The sequence below is a fragment of the Mustelus asterias genome, chromosome 26, assembly GCF_964213995.1.
Source record: "Mustelus asterias chromosome 26, sMusAst1.hap1.1, whole genome shotgun sequence".
Taxonomy (NCBI): Eukaryota; Metazoa; Chordata; class Chondrichthyes; order Carcharhiniformes; family Triakidae; genus Mustelus; species Mustelus asterias.
Genome location: NC_135826.1, coordinates 43,731,491 through 43,756,198, shown reverse-complemented (window position 1 = coordinate 43,756,198; position 24,708 = coordinate 43,731,491). Strand labels below are relative to the sequence as shown.

The 24,708-nt window shown below is 48.8% G+C and overlaps 1 protein-coding gene across 1 annotated transcript in view; it reads right to left on the bottom strand.

Moving 5' to 3' along the window:
- Positions 1-24,708, bottom strand: part of ncanb (neurocan b) — a 217,246-nt gene that overhangs the window by 106,103 nt on the left and 86,435 nt on the right. Inside the window, exon 6 of the mRNA XM_078198741.1 lies at positions 8,816-9,955. Coding sequence (XP_078054867.1) covers positions 8,816-9,955 — 1,140 coding nt within the window. The remainder of the gene's footprint in view (positions 1-8,815; positions 9,956-24,708) is intronic.

Genomic DNA, 24,708 nt, shown 5'->3' with positions numbered 1-24,708 from the left:
TGGGAGGAAACCGGAGCACCTGGAGGAAACCCACACAGACACAAGGAGAACATGCAGACTTCACACAGACGGTGACCCAAGCCGGGAATCGAACCCGGGTCCCTGGCACCGTGGGGCAGCAGTGCTAACCACAGTGCCACCATGCCGCCACATTAGACACACAATATCAGACGCACGAAAAGTACCCCGACTTGTGACTTTGGCACCAGTGAAAGGTTTTCTCTTTCCTGATCCTGGTATCTGGGATGGCAACGCTGGCACTGCCCAGAGGGCAATGCTTCAAGAGGAAGCCAGTGAAGTGCCAGCCTCTGAGAGCAGCATCCAAATAAAGAGGGTGGGTTGGACAATAGGAGGCCCTCCAGCACTGACGCCTTTATAGATGGGAACCGCTGATGTAGGCAGGAGAATGAGAGGGTGCCTCAAGATAAGGGACACACTCCACAGAGCTTTTACAGATGTTTAAATCAGAAAAGCCATGGCTGCATGGAAGAGGTCTTGTTGTTCAGTGGGTAATGTCGCCAAAGCTCTGGGTTCGAGTCTCCCACCTCAGGACTTTGCAGCCAAAGGAAGACGCGTTCAAAATGCAACCAAACGGGTTGAATATCAACCTGGAAATCCACACCACCAGGAGGATGTGGAGGCTTTGGAGAGGGTACAGAAGAGGTTTACCAGGATGTTGCCCGGTATTAGCTATGAGGAGAGGTTGGATACACTTGATTTGCTCTCACTGGAATGACAGAGGTTGAGGGGTGACCTGATAGAGGTTTACAAGATTATGAGTGGCACGGACAGAGTGAATAGTCAGATGCTCTTTCCTGGGATAGAAAAGTCAAGTACTAGGGGACATAGGTTTAAGGTGCGTGGGGAAAAGTGTAGAGGAGATGCGCGAGGCAAGTTTTTTACACAGAGGGTGGTGAATGTGTGGAACGCGCTGCCCAGGGAGGTGGTGGGAGCAGGTACGATAGCAGCATTTAAGGGGCAACTAGACTAATACATGAATAGGATGGGAATGGAAGGATATCTTCCATTCCCATCCTATTCCATCCCAGGAAGAATTGGGGCAGCACGGCGGCACAGTGGTTAGCACTGCTGCCTCACAGCGCCAGAGACCGGGTTTGATTCCTGGCTTGGGTCACTGTCTGTGTGGAGTTTGCACATTCTCCCCGTGTCTGCGTGGGTTTCCTCCGGGTGCTCTGGTTTCCTCCCACAGTCCAAAGAAGTGCGGGTTAGGTGGATTGGCCAAGCTTAATTGCCCCTTAGCGTCAGGGGAACTAGCTAGGGTAAATGCATGGGGTTGTGGGGATAGGGCCTGGGTGGGATTGTGGTCGGTGCAGACTCGATGGGCTGAATGGCCTCCTTCTGCACTGTCAGATTCTATGATTCTATGATACGAATTTCGTAAGTGAATGCGGTTTCAGTTTAGGTAGGCATCATGATCAGCGCAGGCTTAGAGGGCCGAAGGGCCTGTTCCTGTGCTGTACTGTTTTTTGTTCTTCCAGTATAGCAACGGCAGGCAGTGGGAGAAATTCCTGTTCTGTCATTGGAGTCTCTACCATCACCACCCACAGCCCCGGGCTACTACAGGTATGTAACAGTGTGTGTTGCCACAGCAACTCAGATTCACTGAGTGAATTGTATCATCACTGCCACAACTGTGAGGCTGTCGTCATTGGGGGATGGGGGGTGGGGGGGTGGGGGGGAGACACAGCTGTGGCCCTAAGGCTCAGGTGGGTGCAGGAGCTGGGATTTCTTTACTAGCCCGTGTGGTCTGCCGTCAGAAAGCCCCTCTCCATCCCTCGGCCTTGTTTTGGCCTCAGTCAGAGATTCGCAGGCTGAATGGAAGATTCCGGTTGGTGTGTGCAAGGTGGCCTTAATTGGCCTAATAGACTCGAGGAATGGCTGGGCATCATTTGCCCTCCACCCACCCCCCCCCCCCCCCCCCCCCCCACCTCCTGCCTGCCTCTGCCATTACCATGTGGGATCAAAGGTCAGGGCGCCATAATTAAAGGTCACCTGGGTATCCATTCATTCGTTGCAGTCTGGCTGTCCAATCAACAAGAATGTCCCAGACCAGGCATGATTCAGTGAGCGCCCCCTCGAGATTCTCCTCCAGGCCGTCCAGCTGAGGCAAGAGGCACTGTTTCCCAGAGATGGCAGTGGGAGGGGGGGGGGGGGGGGGGGGGGGGGGTGCAGGAGTGTGGCTATGGCAACCTAGACGGAGGTGGCAGTGGAGGTTGGCGCCTTTGGAATCCTCCAAAGGACCACCCAGGAACAGAGGGAGAGAATGAACAGTCTGCTGTTCTGCACCAGGATCAGTGGCGCAATCAGCTCATGGCAAACCAATACTTACTCGAGCATCAGGCAGTGTCAGTGTGCGAGTGCACTGGGATTTCGGACAGGAGTTAGGGCGGCAGGACTCTGCAGTCAGTAGGACATGTGCACTGCGTCTGTGCCACTCCCTCAATCTTCCACCAGTTACAGGACCTCCTGTTTGTTAATCACCCATTGGGGTAAGGTCAGCAACTGCCATTGGGCATTGATGCTTCTGTCCCCATTGGAATAACAATCAGCCCTTCTGTCTGTCTGCAGGGTAAGACCACCCGCAATCATTATTGGGAGTGGTCCAAGGCTGGATGCAGCATTCCAGAGAGTACAGACCTCATTCCTTATGGGAAGCTGGCCGCCAAGATAGCCAGAGAGAAGCAGGAATGTGCCTGTGCTGAAAGCGAGACGGGACTTCCAAAGAAACCATGCAGTCTGCAGTTGGCAGCTGCACCCACAGACCAACACGTTGGTTTAATTAAGGAGCCCGCTTAGGCAATTCAGTGAATCGTTCTCTTCTCCATTCCAGATCCCAGCTGCCCACAATGCAGGCCACCCACAGCTCCATCTGCAACCCCCGACTCGGAGGAGAATGCCTTGGAATGCTCAGAGGCTGCGTCACCGTAGCGTCCACCAGCGCAGTTACACTCACCTCGGCAGGTCGACCTTCTCGAGTATCTCAGGGTCACAATCTGGCGATCACATAGAAACATAGAAAAGAGGGGAAGGAGGAGCTCATCAAGCCTGCTCCGCCATTCATTCTGATCATGGCTGATCATCCAACTCAGTCGCCTTCCCCCCCATATCCTTCAATCCCTTTGTCTCAAGTGCTTTTTTTAACTGCTTCTTGAAAATGTTCAATGTTTTGGCTTCAACTGCTTTCTGTGGGAGTGAATTCCACAGGCTGACCGCTCTCTGAGTGAAGAAATTTCTTCTCATCTTTGTCCTAAACCATCTACTTTGTATCCTTAGACTGTGGCACAGTGGTTAGCACTGCTGCCTCACAGCTCCAAGGACCTGGGTTTGATTCCTGGCTTGAGTCACTGTCTGTGCGGACTTTGCATGTTTTCCCCGTTTCTGCGTGGGTTTCCTCCTATACTCCCACTAGACGTGCGGGTTAGGTTGATTGGCCATGCTAAATTGTCCCTTAGTGTCCTGGGATGAGTAGGTTAAGGGGATTAGCAGTGTAAATATGTGGGGTGACAGGAATATGGCCTGGGTGGGATTGTTGTTGGTGCAGACTCGATGGACTGAATGGCCTCCTTCTGCACTGTAGGGATTCTATGACTCCTGGTTCTGGACACCCCGAGGCACTAACAGGCCTCACTGAAACACTTTAAATATTAAAGTATATTGAATTCATTCATAAACTACCACACATCAGTGTAACTAGTAAATTTTGCTGAATAGAGAGGGGATGTTGAAGCTTTTCAGCTTACACTTATCAGGACAAATACAAAGAACAAAGAACAAAGAACAGTACAGCATAGGAAACAGGCCCTTCGGCCCTCCAAGCCTGTGCCGCTCCTTGGTCCAACTAGACCAATCGTTTGTGTCCCTCCATTCCCAGGCTGCTCATGTGACTATCCAGGTAAGTCTTAAACGATGTCAGCGTGCCTGCCTCCACCACCCTACTTGGCAGCGCATTTCAGGCCCCCACCACCCTCTGTGTAAAAAACTGAGTTATAATATCTGAGTTATACTTCGCCCCTCTCACCTTGAGCCCGTGACCCCTCGTGAACGTCACTTCTGATCTGGGAAAAAGCTTCCCACCGTTCACCCTATCTATCCCCTTCATAATCTTGTACAGCTCTATTAGATCTCCCCTCATTCTCCGTCTTTCCAGGGAGAACAACCCCAGTTTACCCAATCTCTCCTCATAGCTAAGACCCTCCATACCAGGCAACATCCTGGTAAACCTTCTCTGCACTCTCTCTAACGCCTCCACGTCCTTCTGGTAGTGCGGCGACCAGAACTGGACGCAGTACTCCAAATGTGGCCTAACCAGCGTTCTATACAGCTGCATCATCAGACTCCAGCTTTTATACTCTATACCCCGTCCTATAAAGGCAAGCATACCATATGCCTTCTTCACCACTTTCTCCACCTGTGTTGCCACCTTCAAGGATTTGTGGACTTGCACACCTAGGTCCCTCTGTGTTTCTATACTCCTGATGACTCTGCCATTTATTGTATAACTCCTCCCTACATTATTTCTTCCAAAATGCATCAATTCGTATTTATCCAGATTAAACTCCATCTGCCACCTCTCCACCCAATTTTCCAGCCTATCTATATCCTGCTGTATTGCCCGACAATGCTCTTCGCTATCCGCAAGTCCAGCTATCTTCGTGTCATCCGCAAACTTGCTGATTACACCAGTTACACCTTCTTCCAAATCATTTATATATATCACAAATAGCAGAGGTCCCAGTACAGAGCCCTGCGGAACACCAATGGTCACAGACCTCCAGCCAGAAAAAGACCCTTCGACCACTACCCTCTGTCGCCTATGGCCAAGCCAGTTCTCCACCCATCTAGCCACTTCTCCTTGTATCCCATGAGCCTTAACCTTCTTAACCAACCTGCCATGTGGGACTTTGTCAAATGCCTTACTGAAATCCATATAGACGACATCCACGGCCCTTCCTTCATCAACCGTTTTTGTCACTTCCTCAAAAAACTCCACCAAATTTGTAAGGCACGACCTCCCTCTTACAAAACCATGCTGTCTGTCACTAATGAGGTTGTTCCGTTCTAAATGCACATACATCCTGTCTCTAAGAATCCTCTCCAACAACTTCCCTACCACGGACGTCAAGTTCACCGACCTATAATTTCCTGGGTTATCCCTGCTACCCTTCTTAAACAACGGGACCACATTCGCTATCCTCCAATCCTCAGGGACCTCACCCGTGTCCAAAGAAGCGACAAAGATTTCCGTCAGAGGCCCAGCAATTTCATCTCTCGTCTCCCTGAGCAGTCGAGGATAGATGCCATCAGGCCCTGGGGCTTTGTCAGTTTTAATGTTCCCTAAAAAACCTAACACTTCCTCTCTTGTAATGGAGATTTTCTCTAACGGGTCAACACCTCCCTCCGAGACACTCCCGGTTAACACGCCCCTCTCCTTCGTGAATACCGATGCAAAGTATTCATTTAGGATCTCCCCTATTCCCTTGGGTTCTAAGCATAATTCCCCTCCTTTGTCCCTGAGAGGTCCGATTTTCTCCCTGACAACTCTTTTGTTCCTAACGTATGAATAGAATGCCTTAGGATTCTCCTTAATCCTGCCTGCCAAGAACATCTCGTGACCTCTTTTTGCCCTTCTAACTCCCCGTTTGAGTTCTTTCCTACTCTCTCTGTATTCCTCCAGAGCTCCATCTGTTTTCAGTTGCCTGGACTTAACGTACGCCTCCCTTTTCATTTTAATCAGATCCTCAATTTCCCTGGTTATCCACGGCTCTCGAATCCTACCTTTCCTATCTTTCCTTTTTACAGGCACATGCCTATCCTGCAGCCTTATCAATAGTTCCTTAAAAGACTCCCACATGCCAGACGCGGACTTATCCTCGAACATCCTCTCCCAATCAACATCCACCAATTCCTGCCTAATCCGGCTATAGTTAGCCTTCCCCCAATATAGCACCCTGCCCGTAGGACAGCACTCATCCTTGTCCATTACTATCCTAAAGTTAACAGAGTTGTGGTCACTATTTGCCACATGTTCCCCTACCGAAACTTTGACGACCTGACCGGGCTCATTTCCCAGAACTAGGTCCAGTATAGCCCCCTCTCTAGTCGGGCTATCTACATACTGTTCCAAAGAACCTTCCAGTACGCATTTTACAAATTCCTCCCCGTCCGGACCCCCAGCTCTAAGCACTTTCCAGTCTGTGCCAGGGAAATTAAAGTCCTCCACTACAACAACCCTATTTTTTCTGCACCTAATTTCAAACAATCGCAACAATTTATGCTGCAGGAGAAATAGATGCTGATTGGTTTGCAAGCGGACTCTGATTGGCCAAGTTGGTGCCATGAGGAAAGCAAAGGGGAACTGTAGGCTCCCCAAGTCTGCACAATTCAAAATGTTCTATGGCAGCATCTCAGCCAATCAGAGTCAACCCGCCAACCAATCAGCATCCTTTTCCCCTGCAGCATAAACTGTTGGGATTGTTTGAAATTTGGTATTCTTGTCTTTGTCCTGATGAGTGCAGGATGAAAAGCTTTGACAAGGGGTGAGACCTTGCCGGTCGATCAGAGTGGTGAGCCGGTAAGGCAGGGCGAGAGGTGAAAAATCGGTTTCGCACCAAGTTTCCCGCCTCTCACGATCTTGCCAGCCCCATTTTGCCGGCAACATCAGCCTCGTGCCCAGGATTTAAATATTAATGACATTGGCTAGGGTGGAGATCAAGGCGGGAGGGGGGCGATCGGCTGGAGTGGCAATCGGGGCGGGGGGGGTGGTTAAATGGGGGGGGGTGGGGGGAGGGCGATGTCCATGGGGGTTCTGGGGTAGGGGGGAGTGATAGATCTCCCAGTATACTGTGTACACAATGTACTGGGAGATCAGGGCACCTGCGCACTGGCGCCCCCTAGAGCTCAGCAGCCAAAAGACCATAAAACATAGGAGCAGAATTAGGCCACTCAGCCCGTTGAGTCTACTCCGCTATTCAATCATGGCTGATAATTACTCATCCCCATTCTCCTGCCTTTTTCCTGTAACGCCTGATCCCTTTATTAATCAAGGTCAGCCAGTCTCACGGGTGACCTGAGACTGATGTGTGCTAGTTTATGAATGAATTAAATATATTTTAACATTTAAAGTGTTTAAGTGAGGCCTGTTAATGCCTGGGGGTGTCCGGAACCAGGAGTCATAGAATCCCTACAGTGCAGAAGGAGGCCATTCAGTCCATCGAGTCTGTACCAACAACAATCCCACCCAGGCCCTAACCCCACATATTTACACTGGCGAGATTCACATTACGGCCTCTGTATTGCACAGAGTGCCACAAATCACCATTACCTACCTCGCTGAATAAACCGGCAAGAAAACCTACTGGCCCTGATTTTAGTGGCACGCCCGCCCAAGACTCGTACGATCACCCCATTGCCGGCATATTCTATCGGGGCAGGTGAGGCTCGCAGAACGGCGTTCTCCGTTGGCCTCAGGCACGATCGTACGAGTCTTGGGCGGGCGTGCCGCTAAAATCAGGGCCACTGTTTTCTCACCCATTCGACACTTAGAAGTTATTTGAGAAAATTCTGCCCAGGATGTCTATCCTTTCAGCAGTAATCCAGTCAATGTTCTATAGAGTTTTTTTGAAGTCATTTTCAATTATCTTAAATCAGGCGACTCAGATTTGGTCAGCACGGTGGCACAGTGGTTAGCACTGCTGCCTCACAGCGCCAGGGACCCCGGTTCAATTCCCGCCTTGGGTCACTGTCTGTGTGGAGTCTGCACGTTCTCCCCCGTGTCTGCGTGGGTTTCCTCCGGGTGCTCCGGTTTCCTCCCACAGTCCAGAGATGTGCGGGTTAAGTTGATTGGCCATGCTAAATTGCCCCTTAGTGTCAGGGGGATTAGCAAGGTAAATATGTGGGGTTACAGGGATAGGGGCTGGGTGGGATTGTGGTCGGTACAGACTCAATGGACTGATTGGTTTCCTTCTGCACTGTAGGGGTTCTGTGATGGTTCTATGATTGTGGACTGGACGCGTACTAAAAATGCTTTTCTTGTGGTAAACCCATTTTGAGCTTTATTGAAAAACTACATTCTTAAATACATCAACGCAAGGAATATTTCAACGCAAGGTGAAAATATAAACAGTTACATTCGATCACGCTACCCAGTCGCACCGGATCATGACAGATTTTACATTTGCAACTATGGAAACAAGTTGGATGGGAACTTCATTCCTTGGAGCAGAGGAGACTGAGGGTGGGGCATGATTAAGATGTATTTCTGAGAGGCATAGATAGAATAGGCCGGAAGGAACATTTCCCCTTGGTAGAGGGATCATTGAGCAGGGGGCATAGATTTAAGGTAAGACAGGAAATTGAGAGGGGATGTGAGGAAAATCTTTTTCACCCAGAGGGTGGTGAAGTCTGGAACTAACTGACTGAAAGAATGATGTAGGCAGAGACCCTCATAACATTTAAGAAGTATTTAGATGAGCATGAGCACTCGCGATGCCAAGATACTTAAGGCTGTGGGCCACCGGCCCAGACGTGATGGGCAGAAGGGCCTTACTCTGTGCTGTGTCTCTCTATGACTCTGTGCACAAACTAACGCATTGCTTTGTCATAATGCAGATTGTGACAAGGCACAAACTCCAGTACCAATGTCTCCGATATTCATACATATCAAAGGTACAGTATCGCCCAGAGATCTATGAGAATTATCAAGCTCTCTTATTACACCCTTTGTCAACTTGAAGTGTAGAATGCCAAGGGAGGAAAATTGAACAAAAATCAGCTAGGAGGTTAAGTATGTGCTTACCTGAGACAACTTGCGGCCAAGTCTTTGTTTCAATCACAATGGACGAAGCAGTTGAGACATATGCTGACCCTTGCGGTGTACTCATTAAGCTTCGCTCCATAACCACTGTCGTAGCTTTTATAGTGCTTTCAATTCTTTCAGGTTCAATCATAGGTAGGATATTAAGTTGCTGGCTGGAGAGATCGACATTTATTGCTTCCGTAGCTGTGCTCCTCAGGAACTGTTTCCCCAAGAACTCCCAGTCAGTGTCAAGCTCATTTTCAACCATTGGCTCCAACCCCAACGGGGGCAACTCATTGGATTCAGCAATAACAACAACATCCGATTTGACCTCTTTAGCCAGTGAGCTGGTTGTAGCAACTTGCGTATGTGACCCATCAATGGAAGCCCCAGGGGTTGAAGCGTCAGGTGCGATCCTGTTCAGGGTGATGGGCATTGGCATTTCTGTTGAATCTTTCTCACTTTGAGAATTTGAGCCCTGTGTTGCAGTTGGTTCCTCTTTCGGATTTAGTCCATTGGTTGCAATTTCGGATGGCAAGAGAGTGGAGCTTCCTTGAATTAGGTCACTGGGGTTGTGAGATGTCTTCTCTTTCAGTCCCTCATTTGTTGCACCAATTATCTTCGCATCTCTGTCCAAAGACATTCCCCTGGTTGAGTTATCAATATGGTCGCCATTGTAGCCCAGTCCACTTCCCTCATAACTGCTCAGATCCTTTAGCACATCGAGCGGATTATCGGAAGAGTTCCTGCCTTTGGCCAGAGGAAGAATGGTACCAGTAAGTCTTAAGTTGTGTTCCTCGAGATCAGTGGTGAGTGAAGAGGTATTTCCAGATGGGTCATACTGCTCTGAATCAGCTACCGCGGGGAGTTGCTTCAGCCGTTTCTGTGCAGTCTGCTGCGTTACAGCGGGACTATGGGATGGCGGTTCCTCCACTTGCTTTGATAGCTTAGTGAATTCGGTCCCCGAGAGTAATGACCATTCTTTGAGAGACAACTTCCCTGAAAGAGACCCCGCTGTGTTTGAACTTCTGTTTACTCCTTGTTTGGTTGGCTGTTTCGGTATCTGTAACTCTGACTTTTCACTTGCAGAGATTTCTTCAAGATCTGCTCTTTGCTTGGACAGTAACTGCACATCGCCAGCTGGTTGGGGATTCAAGAAAAGAAGTTAACAATTTAATTTCTGTGGGTTTCAGCAATATGGGACACAAAAACTGGAACTCTGTGAGTTGGGGAAGGGTTGGGTTGGGTGTATGTAATCCCAGAAGCAGGGTTGCAAGCTGAGGGGTTCCAGAGACATGGAGTGCCAGACCCCACCTTATCGGCTAGGGTACAGTTCCTTACATTCTCCTTGGCTCCACCTGAGCCTGGCTAAGCAGGGGATTACCAAGCTGGTGAGCGGGCAGTAGGGAGTGGGGAATTTCAGTGGCAGAAGGCCATGGAGTGGCATTGGTGGGATCCTTGCCCCCTTGTAATGGGAGGGGGTGAAGGGGAGGGGAACAAGGATCCTGGCATGACTGGGGAATGGGAAGTTGAGAAGCCCATGACCAAAGCTTCCTTGTAGGGCCTATAGGAACACCCCTGACCCTCCTGACCCCACAGAGATATCTGTAGCTCTCCTTGTCCAAGATCCCCCATCGGCAGGTTTGGCCTGGTGGGGAGGAAATTGAGGTTTTGAAGTGGGGGGGTGGTGGTGCCAGGGGCGGGGGGGCGGGGGGGGACTGATGGGGGTTGTGGGGTGTATGCAGTGGGGTGACTGAGGTTTATGTGACTTTGGCTTGCTCCAGCCTCCACTAAACTGGTCGTTCGGTTCCCAATGATGTGGTCAAGCCCCGTGAAGGACTCCCCCCTCGTCAGCTGGGATTGGCTGTCCCAACTGTCCATTTAAAAGAGCAAGTTAACATTGGAACATAGCAGGGTCAGAGGGGATAGGTCACCACTCTCTTTTTAACTGACTTCGAATATAAATGGCCTCCTGCTTTTAGTTTCTACGTTTCTATAATTCAATGATCGAAATGAATGGTGGAACAGGCTGGAAGGGCCAAATGGCCTCCTCCTGCTTCTAGTTTCCAGGTCCCATTTCCCCCAGTCAGACTGATGTTAAACCTGGTTGCTCTCTCTCAAGTGGATGTACAAGATCTCATGGCAGTATTTGGAGAGGAGTAGGGGAGTCCTCTCTGATAACCTGGCCAATATTTATCCCTCAATCAACATCACAGCAATGATCCAGTCATTATCACTTTGCTGTTTGTGGGAGCTTGCTGTGCACAAATCAGCTGCTGCATTTCCCATATTACAAACAGTGACGACACTTTGAAAGTGTTTCCTTCGTGAGAAAGTGCTTTGAGATGCCCAGTGGCAGTGAAAGGTTCTATATGGATACACATCCTTTCTCTGAGCTGGAATAGTGTCCCCGGTTTCTGCATATGGACTCACTAGACTGGATTTTCCCGCTCTTCCCACCAGCAGGATTTTCCTACTTTTCCTGCCAATGGCATAGCCCCGCCATGGGTTTCCCAGCTGCCGGGGTGGGGGGGGGATTCAATGGGAAATTCCATTGCGGGACCAGAAGATCCCAGTGCCAACCAATGGTGGGCATCTCCCGTTGCCAGGAAAATTGCCACAGGGGGTCCAAAAGTCTCGCCCACTGTCTAACCCACACCATAGTAAATCATAGAATCCTACAGTGCAGTTGGAGGCCATTCGGCCCATTGAGTCTGCACTGCCCCTATCCACATAACCGCATACATTTACCCTAACTTGTCCCCCTGACACTAAGGGGCAATTTAGTACGGCCAATCCACCTAACCCGCACATCTTTGGACTGCGAGAGGAAACTGGAGCACCCGGAGGAAACCCACACAGACACGGAGAGAATGTGCAAACTCCACACAGACAAATGTCAATGGCTTCAACACAAGTCAAATGAAATCTTCAGTGCAGTGAATCGAAACTGTAAATATCACTCTACAAAACATCTTGAATGTTAGCTCTGAAGGCACTTTTTCCCCAACTTCCTCCACTCCCCTCCAGGAGATATTGGCTGCGATTCAGATTCATCATCTCGCTAATCCCATTTTCGTGACTTTTCTGTGATGCTGCAAACATAAGGAATCATTGCAAAGTACAGTCTATTTTGTATTATTTTGCTCAGAAAAACAAAACTGGTTCACTTATGTCCTTGGGGGAAGAAAATCAGTCACCCTTCCCCAGTCTGGGCCAGTCCAGCGCCAGCACTGACCACTGACTCTCAACTACCCCGAAGCCCAAAATAGCGCATGTCAGTTGTTGATTCAACCGGGGCGGCACAGTGGCACAGTGGCTAGCACTGCTGCCTCACAGCGCCAGGGACCCGGGTTTAATTCCCAGCTTGGCTCACTGTCTGTGCGGAGTCTGCACATTCTCCCCGTATCTGCGTGGGTTTCCTCCGGGTACTCTGGTTTCCTCCCACAGTCCGAAAGTTGTGCTGGCTTGGTGCATTGGCCGTGCTAAATTCTCCCTCAGTGTACCCGAATAGGTTCCAGAGTGTGGCGACTAAGGGATTTTTCACAGTAGCTTCATTGCAGTGTTAATATAAGCCGACTTGCGACACTAATAAATAAACTAAAGTAAAACTCTCAAAGCCCTGGCGTCCGCATCATAAGAACAAAAGAAATGGCAGTGGGGTTACACCATTCAGCCTATCGAAACGGCTCCATCTTCAATATGATCACGGCTAATTGTGGGTTTCAACACTTTCCTGCCCGTCCGTATGTTCTTCGATTTTCTGAGGGCCAGAAAATCTGTCAATCCCAACCTTAACTCTAAGGATATAAATTCTTCTGGGGGAGAGAATTCCAAGGATTCACAATCTTTAGAGTAAAGAAGTTTCATTTCAGCTCAGTCCGAAATGATCTGCCCCTTATCCTGAAACAAAGCCCCTTTCATAGAATAGAATCCCTACAGCGCAGAAGGAGGCCATTCAGCCCATCGAATCTGCACCGACCACAATCCCATCCAGGCCCTATTCCCATAACCCCAGATATTTACCCTGCTAATCCCCCTGACACTAAGGTCAATTTAGCATGGCCAATTAACCTAACCCGCACATCTTTGGACTTTGGGAGGAAACCGGAGCACCCGGAGGAAAAAGCTAACGTTTATTTATTAGTCACAAGCAAGGCTTACATTAACACTGCAATGAAGATACTGTGAAATTCCCCTATGAAACCCACGCAGACATGGGGAGAATGTGCAAACTCTGCACAGACAGTGACCCGAGGCCGGAATTGAACCAGGGTCCCTGGTGCTGTGAGGCAGCATTGCTAACGGTTGTGCCGCTGTGCCGTTCTAGATTCCTCCAGCCAGGGGAAACGAGGGACGGGATTTTACGGCCTCGCTTGTCCCGAAACCATAAAATCTCACCCGAGGTCAACGGACCTCCCCATGGTCCGCCCCTCGCCCGCTCCAATTCCCGTGGCGGATGGGACGGTAAAGTTCCAGTCAAGGGGCAGGATTCTCCGACCCAGCTGCAGTGAATGGGGATTTGTCTGAGCGCCTAATCCTCTGTCCTCGCTGGCGGCGGCACGGTGTGAATGGCTGGAGAATTCTGACCAACATCTCAGTACCTACGCGATCAAACCCCTTCTTGATTGCTTCAATGAGATCACCTCTCCCAGAAGGACGTGGGCCGTAGCTACATCTGAACTCCATCGCCTCTAAGTTCCCTTCCAAATCAACAACCATCACAACTTGGAGATGTCTGGAATCAGACCATCGCTAGCTAAGCACTGTATCTTAGGAAAGAGACATCCATTGTGAGGGGAGGTGGGCGGTACCATACTGTTTCACCAGAATGGTACTGCGGCTGGAGTGTTGCTCCAGCAACAGGGCGAGGGGTCAACTGAAAATTTCCAACACTGAGTTTGATAGATTTTTGTTGATAACTGCATTACTTGTTCTAACTGACACTTAGAAACCTAAAGCACCCAAACCTAATTCTCATTCTGTAGTGAATCTACTAAGAAATGCTTTCAAGTCGACAAAGGATAGTGACGGAGGGCGTGCTTGAGCTGTAATGTGTCTCCACAGTTGAATGGGCTGGGAGGTGTGGGAGTGTAATGGTTATGATCCGTTACTAGACTAATAATGCAGTAGACCATGGCTTAATAATGTGAATTCAGAAGGAGAATACCATTGGAATAAAAGTTCAATTTAAGTATTAGTATCACAACTAGGCTTACATTAGCAGTACAATGACGTTACTGTGAAAATCCCCCAGTCACCACAGTCCCGTGCCTGTTCGGGTTCACTGAGGGAGAATTTAGCATGGCCAGTGCTCCTAACCAGGACATCTTTCGGATTGTGGGAGGAAACCGGGGCATCTGTAAAGGTCCACCCTACACCGTCCAACCAAAATACACACACAGAGCCAGCTCATTCAGGAGAGATGTTTGAAAGCTGGTCACACAAGGGATGGAAGAAGTGGAGAACTTTCTCCCACCAGAATCAGTAAACACTGGCCCCATTAACAGTTTCAAATCTGAGATTAATAGATTTTTGCTAGACAGGGGTATTAAAGTTTAAGTTTATTTATTAGGGTCACAAGTTGGCTTACATTAACACTGCAATGAAGTTACTGTGAAAGTCCCCTAGTTGCCACACTCTGGCGCCTGCTCGGGTACACTGAGGGAGAATTTAGCACGGTCAATGCACCCTAACCAGCACGTCTTTCAGACTGTGGGAGGAAACCGGAGCACCCGGAGGAAACCCACGCAGACATGGGGAAAACGTGCAAACTCCACACAGACAGTGACCCAAGTCAGGAATTAAACCCGGATTCCTGGCGCTGTGAGGCAGCAGTGCTAACCAGTGTGCCGCCGTGAGACCCACTGGGCAGATATCAGTAATAGTACAGATTGTCACAAAAACCCAACTGCTCCTTTAATGGCTTTTAGGGAAGGGGTTCTGCTGGCCTATATAAGATGCTATTCTAATATCACCTTTCATTACCCTCTCGGGAGGTCTCACAAGCCATTCAGTCAAATCAAACCACACCAGGGCGATTTGGGATGGGCAATGAATTCTACATCCCAACTGAATGGATTTAGTTTTTTCCTTTTGAACACTCCGGTTGATGAATGGCCGGTCAGTTTATTAACTGTGCGCATGAAACTCGACCAGCCGGCAACAGAGCCAGAGGTCGAGGAAGAGAAAAGAGACAAACACGGAAGAAGAGACGGTGCAGTGAAGCAATTTCTGAAAATAGAAATGACTTTGCAACGCTTCCTCAAGTTTGCAGCTTCACACGAAACTCATTCGCACATGAAGATGAGATGAGCGTGAAACAGGAAAACAAAACAAACAGCAGCTCCAAGGGTTCGGAAAACTCTGGAAATCACCAGCGTCGGAGAATCAAATGTTACTAACTCAGTGGGAATATGTGAACAGAAGGTGTCATTCAAACCTCGAGTCAATGAAATCATGCCTCGCCTGTGTTTCATCGCCATTCATTCGCCTTGCCACCATGTCCTTTAGTTAGCACAGTGGTTAGCACTGCTGCCTCACAGCACCAGGGAGACCTGGGTTAGATTCCCGACTTGGGGCACTGTCTGTGCAGAGTTTGCACGTTTCTCCCCGTGTCTGCGTGGGTTTCCGCCGGGTGCTCCGGTTTCCTTCCACAGTCTGAAAGACGTGCTGGTTAGGGTGCATTGGCCGTGCTAAATTCTCCCTCAGTGAACCCGAACAGGTGCTGGAGTGTGGCGACTAGGGGATTTTCACAGTAACTTCATTGCAGTGTTAATGTAAGCTGACTTGTGACACTAATAAATAAACTTAAACTTTAATACCCCTGTCGAGCAAAAATCTATTAATCTCAGATTTGAAACTGTTAATGGGGCCAGTGGGATTTTCCAGCCGTTCCTGCCGGTAGGATCTTCCAGCCCCGCTGACAGCGAACCCTGGGCATGGGTTCCACGGTGGCGGAGGCGACGACAGCGCAAAATCCCGTTGACCGTGGTGGGACTGGAAATCCCGCCACCAGCCAATGGCGGGCCACCTTTGCTACCATAAAACATGCTGCAGGGGGACGGGGAGGGAAAACTCCACCCAGACAGGGTAACCCTGACAGGGTAACCCTGCTTTATTTAAAAATTATTTAAAATTTAAAATTAGTTATTTAAAAAACCCTTAGTTACTCCTTCCTCACTCAATTTAACCCACAGCCATTTTCTCTGGGGCAATCCCATCTTCTCTGTCCCAATATAGCAAGGTGCACACTCATCCGCAATGTGTTGACACAGCCCCTTCCATTAATCTCATCCATTCTTTTCCAGGGAATCCCAATATTATGCCCTCAGTTCCCCTTCAAGTCACTCACCATCCTGATTTGAAAATATTTTGTTTGTTTCTTCACTATCGCTGGGTTAAGCTCCTGGACTCCCCTTCCTAACAGCACTGTGGGTATACCTAGACCACATTTTTAAAAAAGGTTTATTTATTAGTGTCACAAGTAGACTTACATTAACACTGCAATGAAGTTACTGTGAAAATCCCCTAATCGCCACACTCTGGCGCCTGTTCGGGTACACTGAGGGAGAATTTTAGCACGGCCAATGCACCCTAACCAGCACGTCTTTCAGACTGTGGGAGGAAACCGGAGCACCCGGAGGAAACCCACGCAGACACAGGGAGAACGTGCAAACTCCGCACAAACAGTGACCCAAGCCGGGAATTGAACCCGGGTCCTTGGCGCTGTGAGGCAGCAGTGCTAACCACTGTGCCACCGTGCCGTCCCGGGGACTGCAGCAGTTCAAGATGACAGCTCACACACCTTCTCAAGGGCAATTAGGGGTGGGCAATAAAATGCTGGCCTAGCCAACGTTGCCCACATCCCTTTGAATGAATTAAAAACAAATTTTTCCCTCCCTCTTACAATATTTCAAACTCAAATGTGGTCTGTTATCCCATTTTCTCTCCTAAGTTTCTTCACTCGTGGCAGTGTCCTGCCCGATTAACCTTGGATCTTCACCAAGATGCTTCTTTCTTCTGGAACAGTCTCCCAGGCGCTTACAAAGTACCCTTGGGTATTAGGCACTAAGTTCGGATAAGAATTAATTGTTCCAGTGTTTGCTTCTTTGTACCTGCTAACTATCTTACATACTCCATTAAATTTCCACTGCACCATCACTCAAAAGTATTTAATTTGCATGATTAGATCAAATGAACAAGCTGACACATCATATTTCATACTTGGTTTGAACTGCTGACGAGTACTGAAGTGAAGTTATTACACATGAAAGTCAAATCTTCCAGAAGCCTCCCCTTCTTTCAATTTAATTTTCATCCCCCATGTATCACTTGCCGTCCAAGGGAATTGACAAATAGCCTTCTTGAAGAGTTTGAACAGAGGTATTAGAGTGTTCGCAGGGGCGGGGATTCAGTGGGTGGCATTCTCACTTTTGAATCAGAAGGTTTTGGGCTCAGTCCCTACCCCATTCAAGTACATTCGCCACCAAGGGACCCGGGTTCAATTCCGGCCTTGGGCGACTGTCTGTGTGGAGTTTGCACATTCTCCCTACGTCCAAAGATGTGCGGGTTAGGTGGACTGGCCATGCTAAAATTGCCCCTTAGTGTAAGGTGGGATTAGCAGGGTAAATACGTGGGATTACGGGGATAAGGCCTTGGTGGGATTGTGATCGTTGCAGGCTCAATGGGCCGAATGGCCGACTCCTGCACTGTAGGGATTCAATAATCCAGGCTAACACACCCAGAGCAGTCCTGAAGGAATGCTGCAGTTCCTGTAGCACAACTTTGAAAAAAAGGGCAGAGGAGTTCTTCTCAGTTTCCTGGCCTATATGTGTCCCTCAACCAAGCTCACGAAAAACATATTCGCGCATTGGGGGGACACAGTGGCACAGTGGTTAGCACTGCTGCCTCCCAGCACAAGAAATCCGGGTTCGATTCCCAACTTGGGTCACTGTCTGTGTGGAGTCTGCACGTTCTCCCTGTGCCTGCGTGGGTTTCTTCCGGGTGCTCTGGTTTCCTCCCACAGTCCAAGAATGTGCGGGTTAACTGGATTGGCCGTGCTAAATTGCCCCTTAGTATCAGGGGGTATTAGCAGGGTAAATACATGGGTTTAGGGCTTGGGTGCAGTTGTTGTCGGTGCAGGTTCGATGGGCCGAATGGCCTCCTTCTGCACTGTAAGGATTCTTTGATTGCTGTTTGTGAGATCCTGCTGTGCATAATTTCCTAAATTAGTGACAGTGACCAGGACATTTCCATTGCCCTCCCCTTGCCCACTCCGACCCCATGGCAGTCGGGGCGGTAGAATTCTGGTGTACGTCACAGAAATATGTCATTGGGTGTGATGTGCTTTGGGAGCTGCTGAGGTCATGAAAGGCTCTATATAAATGCAAGTCTCCCTTTCTTTCGCCTCTCCATAGCTGGGAGGTGTGGCTCTAACTCTCGAGAGCTCAACAGCAAAGCAGAACCTCCGCTGGAAATCTGACATGAACCAGTCGAGCTTGTGGCAGAGTCAAATCGCTCATCCAAGACAATCTGAAGATTGTAGGCGCGGTGCCAGCAGGTGAGAAGCAGGGACTTTGCCCATTCCTTGGACCAGCCTTGGCAGGTGGGCCCCTGCAATGACTTCAATCAGACCATTGAGGTTGGCCTATTGGAGCATGAGCTCCCTGATTCAGGATCCAATTGATGGGCCAATCAGGGAGTCTTTGCCTTGTATTTAACCGGGAGTGTCAGTTCCTCTGGCACCCCTGGAGGTAGGTTGCTGACTGCTAGCACTCTGTGTACTGCTGTTAGAGTTTGTAAAGAAAGGGATTTTGATGAAGGGACTTCTGCCTCCAAGCTTTAGTACAGCCCCACACGTCCATACAAAGCCAGACCTGTTTAACACCAGTACACAATAAGAATGCAAGCCGGTATATCTAAACACTTCAGAGTATTGTTAAAAGAAAACTTCTGCCATTTATAATCCTCCTCGCCGCTGGCTATCAAAATGCTGCTTTGATTAAAAATTAGGCAGGCAGAAAGATTAGCTGCGCCAATTAACAAACCTTTTGATCCATTGGTTGCGCTGACTCACTCGTGAATATTCACACTGAAACTGATTGGCAAACTGTGTGGTGTCACGACCATCGTCAATATTCCCACCTCTCTCTCCCACTCTTGTTCTCTCTGGCGTAACGGAACTAACAGCTGATTGCCACATGAAGGGGGGCAACAATAGAAGAGAGGTCAAATGTAACCCCCTCCCCACAACCCCTCCCTGCCTCCACATACATTGTTTTATCTCTGGCGCTCCTGGTGTGATGTCAAGGTGTCAACTCAAGAACATTGGACTCTGGCCTGGCTTTTCCATTTGCTACCAAATAAACCTGTTGGACTTTAACCTGGTGTTGTTAAAACTCTTACTGGCTTTTCCAATGCCAGTCCTGAATGCCTCTTCAACTCTCCCAGAGAAAAAGAGGAAAAGAACTTTCCTGAACTGCGCTCAATGATCTGACAGCAGGACGGAAGACCAGACCTAGAAAGAAGGTTGCCACACGGTGGCACAGTGGTTAGCACTGCTGCCTCACAGCGCCAGGGACCCAGGTTCAATTTCGGCCTCGGGTCATTGTCTGTGTGGAGTTTGCATGTTCTCCCCGTGTCTGCATGGGTTTCCTCCATGTGCTCCGGTTTTGGGCTGAATGGCCTTGTCTCTGTGCTATACATTCTGTATAATCCAATGTAAAATAAGCAGAATTAAGGAAAATAGAGCCAAAACAATATGGAGAGTTAATTTTGATGTGGAGATGCCGGCTTTGGACTGGGGTAAACACAGTAAGAGTTTTAACAACACCAGGTTAAAGTCCAACAGGTTTATTTGGTAGCAAATACCATTAGCTTTCGGAGCCCTGCTCCTTCGTCAGATGGTATTCTGTATTCTGTATTCTGTAACTTGATTTTGTGTCTCTGTGTGCCCTGTTTGAGAGCAGATATCCACTCCATCTGACGAAGGAGCAGGGCTCCGAAAGCTAATGGCATTTGCTACCAAATAAACCTGTTGGACTTTAACCTGGTGTTGTTAAAACTCTTACTGAGTTAATTTTGGGCATGGACTGTGATTGTGGACCTCTGACTATGTTATTAAAGCCAAACAAGAGTTCACAGATGGCTCAGAAAGTTGTGTTATAGATTCACATCCATGGCCACTCTCACACTGGACCGCCAATTTTGACAGAAGGATAAAGGAGGCAATTCCCTATTCAGAGAGATGGGAAAACACTTGAAGCAAGAATCATCATGGATTGGCCTGGAAAATCTTGTAGAGAGATGTTTGCAGAGTCATATTTGAGTGACATTGGAGGAGCACGAAGGTCACTGGAAATGGAATGGAATCCCAACAGTGCAGAAGGTGGCCATTCAGCCCATCAAATCAACACCAGCTCTGACAGAATATCTTACCCAGATCCCTATCCCCCACCCTACCCCCCTAACCTCACATATTTGCCATGGCTAATCAATCTTGGGATACTAAGAGGCAATTTTACAAGGGCCAACCCACCTAACCTACACATCCTTTGACACTAAGGAGCAATTTAGCACGGCCAATCCACCTGACCTGCACGTCTTTGGACTGCGGGAGGAAACCGGAGCACCTGGAGGAAACCCACACAGACATGGGGAGAACGTGCAAACTCCACACTGACAGCCACCCAAGGCAGGAACTGAACTCGGGTCTCTGGCACTATGGGGCACTGTGCTAACCACTGTGCCACCGTGCTGTGCCCTCACTGAGAGTTCCAATTTGAACCCATTGGACAGGGAGTGGGTGTTGTGCTCACTGGAGCAACTTAGAGGTACCAATTCTGGTTGGATGTATTTCTGGAGGGTTTCATCACATGACCTCCATCTGGCTCGCCAGGTCAGCTGACACACACATTCTCACCTTCCGAGGACGCAATGAGGATTTTAATTCTCTGATTGGGTGGCGCGTGACTGTCAGTCAGACAGCCTCTAATAATTTTACAATTAATAAATGTCCAAAGAGAATGAAATGAAATGCGTTTTCTCTTTAACTGCCCCTCCAATCTTTCCTTTGGAATCTCCAACAGCAATATCTTCAACCCAAGAGAATTCCGGGACCATCCCGATGGGTTCACCTGAATCCAGGTGTGAACTACATCAATCCCCAGACAGATTTGTTTTTCTTTTTTCAGTTGTGGCTTTTAATATTCCAGGATGAAAGCATTTTCTTTTTAAGTTAATAGATAATCAGCAGTTAGTGAATTTCGAGCAAGACCTTTCGCAGTACACAAAACACAGCTGCATCAAATTCTAGAATGTTCCAGGTGCGCACAATGACTCAGACAATCCCATCTTCCTTTTTTTGGCGCGGTGTCACATTGCACCACATTTAACAAATGTGTTTCCTGGCGATCTGTTACCACTAATAATGTAATAATTACCGATCTGTTACCACTAATAATGATCAGTGATCAGAGTGAAGGATATTTCGGGGTAAGAATTAAGGCACTTTTATCCATAAGGAAACATTGGGAACAAGAAGCGTCGTTTTGGGTCTGAATAAAGCTGATTTCAGAATGGATAAGGACCCTTGCATAGACGAGGCTTCTTATCCCATGGGTGTAGTCCATGAAGGGTTAATCTAGTTGAGGTGTTCAAACCGATTAAAGGAGCTTAAAGGATAAATGGAGAGCAACTGTTTCCTCGGGGCAGGGAGGCTGGGGGAGAGCGGCTGGGGGCAGAACTTTATGGTAAGTGGCGGCACAGTGGTTAGCACTACTGCCTCACAGCGCCAGGGACCTGGATTCAATCGGGTCGCTGTCTGTGTGGAATTTGCACGTTCTCCCCATGTCTGCGTGGGTTTCCTCCGGGTGCTCCAGTTTCCTCCCACACTCCAAAGATGTGCGGGTTAGGTGGATTGGCCATGCTAAATTGACTCTTAGCATCAGGGGGATTAGCAGGGTAGATACGTGGGGTTACGGGGATTGGGCTTGGGTGGGATTGTTGTTGGTGCAGGCTCGATGGGCCGGATGGCTTCCTTCTGCACTGTAGGGATTCTATGGAAACTACAAAGGGCCGTGAATGTAGCCCAATCCATCACGCAAACCAGCCTCCCATCCATTGACTCTGTTTGGACTTCCCGCTGCCTCGGCAAAGCAGCCAGCATAATTAAGGACCCCACGCACCCCGGACATTCTCTCTTCCACCTTCTTCCGTCAGGAAAAAGATACAAAAGTCTGAGGCCACGTACCAACCGACTCAAGAACAGCTTCTTCCCTGCTGCTGTCAGACTTTTGAATTGACCTACCTTGCATTAAGTTGATCTTTCTCTACACCCTAGCTATGACTGTAACACTAGATTCTGCACTCTCTCCTTTCCTTCTCTATGAACGGTATGCTTTGTCTGTATAGTGCGCAAGAAACAATATGTTTCACTAATATATACTAACATATGCAACAATAATAAATCAAATCAAATCTATGATTCTATGATTCTAATTAGAGACAGAGGGGGCAACTTTCCCATCCCGCCCACCAGGGGAATCGTAGTGGGCGAGGGGAGGGATACCATGCAAAGGTCCATTGCCTTGGGTGGGATTTTCCGGCCTTGGGGCGAGTGTGGCCGGAAAACCCCGCCCGGGCTGTTCTGAAGTGATGTCAGGAAACACATCTTAACACAAAGGGTAATGGAAATCTGGAACTCTCTCTCCCCTGCGGGGAGGAGGGGTGGGGTGGGGGGGGGGGGGTTGCGGGGGGCAACCGATAATTGAAAAACTAGAAATGATACATTTTTGAAAGGCAAGGCTAGTGAAGGTTAAGGAATCAAGGTGGGTCGACAGAGTTAAGATAAGTGGTCTGATTGAATGGTGGGATAGACGCGAGGGGCTGAATGGTCTCCTCTTGCTCCAGTGTTCCTTCAGCTCTCTCAGCACCACGCAGGAACACTGCGTAGCCTCAGTCAAAGAGCTTCACGTTCGCTCCATTTGCTGCACCAGTCACTGCAGGCCTCCAAGTAAACAAATTAATTTGCATGTCAATAGCACATTTCATGACCTCAGGACATCCTAAAGCTCTTCATGAGTCAATGAAGTCTAATCACTGCTGTAATCCAATTTACACACAGCAAGCACCCACGAACAGCAACACGATAATGACCAGATAATCTGGTCTGGTAATTCTGTTTGAGGAATAGATATTGGGGAATTCACCTACATCTATTCATAGAAACATAGAAACATAGAACAGTACAGCACAGAACAGGCCCTTCGGCCCACAATGTTGTGCCGAGCTTTATCTGAAACCAAGATCAAGCTATCCCACTCCCTATCATCCTGGTGTGCTCCATGTGCCTATCCAATAACCGCTTAAATGTTCCTAAAGTGCCTGACTCCACTATCACTGCAGGCAGTCCATTCCACACCCCAACCACTCTCTGCGTAAAGAACCTACCTCTGATATCCTTCCTATATCTCCCACCACGAACCCTATAGTTATGCCCCCTTGTAATGGCTCCATCCACCCGAGGAAATAGTCTTTGAACGTTCACTCTATCTATCCCCTTCATCATTTTATAAACCTCTATTAAGTCTCCCCTCAGCCTGCTCCGCTCCAGAGAGAACAGCCCTAGCTCCCTCAACCTTTCCTCATAAGACCTACCCTCCAAACCAGGCAGCATCCTGGTAAATCTCCTCTGCACTCTTTCCAGCGCTTCCACATCCTTCTTATAGGAGTGTTAATGTCCACCTGAGAGATTAGACAAGACTGCAGCCTGAAGTCTCGTCCGAGAAAACAACATCTCCGCCAGTGCAACTCTACGTCAGTACCAGACTGGCGATGGAGTTTAAATCTTCAGAGTGGGACTTGAGCTCACAATCTTCTGATGTAGAGCTGAGAGTGCCCCCCACCGAATCACAGCTGATAATCTGTGTCAGGTATGGGGTGGGGCAGGGGTGGGGGGTGGGGGGGAGGGGGGAGAAACAGCCACCCTCCTGAGAACTGAATCAAAGATTCCTCACATTACAGAGGAGTTTGACTCTGTTTTCATCCACCGTCCAGACCCATGGGTGACTGGGGTCAAGGATGCCAATTTACGAAGGAAATCAGCCTCACCTTCCATTCCCCAGCTTAGACGATGGGGTGAATTGCAATGCCCCGTGTGGGACTGCATTAGCACCTTCTGACCTGTACATTTTAGGCCTACACTGAGCATTGCTGTTACCCACTGGAACTTCCAAATTCATACCAGTCATTCATACCTTGAGTCATAGAAACATAGGAACTAGAAGCAGGAAGAGGCCATTTGGCCCTTCGAGCCTGCTCCACCATTCATTTTGATCATGGCTGATCATCAAATTCAATATCCTGATTTCCCCTCCTGTCCTTTGATCCCTTTAGCCCCAAGAGCTACATCTAATTTCTTCTTGAAATCAGTCATCAGTAAGAACAAAGAACAAAGAACAGTACAGCACAGGAAACAGGCCCTTCGGCCCTCCAAGCCTGTGCCGCTCATTGGTCCAACTAGACCATTCGTTTGTATCCCTCCATTCCCAGGCTGCTCATGTGACTATCCAGGTAAGTCTTAAACGTTGCCAGCGTGTCTGCCTCCACCACCCTACTTGGCAGCGCATTCCAGGCCCTCACCACCCTCTGGGTAAAAAACGTCCCTCTGATATCTGAGTTATACCTCGCCCCTCCCACCTTGAGCCCGTGACCCCTCGTGATCGTCACCTCCGACCTGGGAAAAAGCTTCCCACTGTTCACCCTACCTATACCCTTCATAATCTTGTACACCTCTATTAGGTCTCCCCTCATTCTCCGTCTTTCCAGGGAGAACAAGCCCAGTTTACCCAATCTCTCCTCATAGCTAAGACCCTCCATACCAGGCAACATCC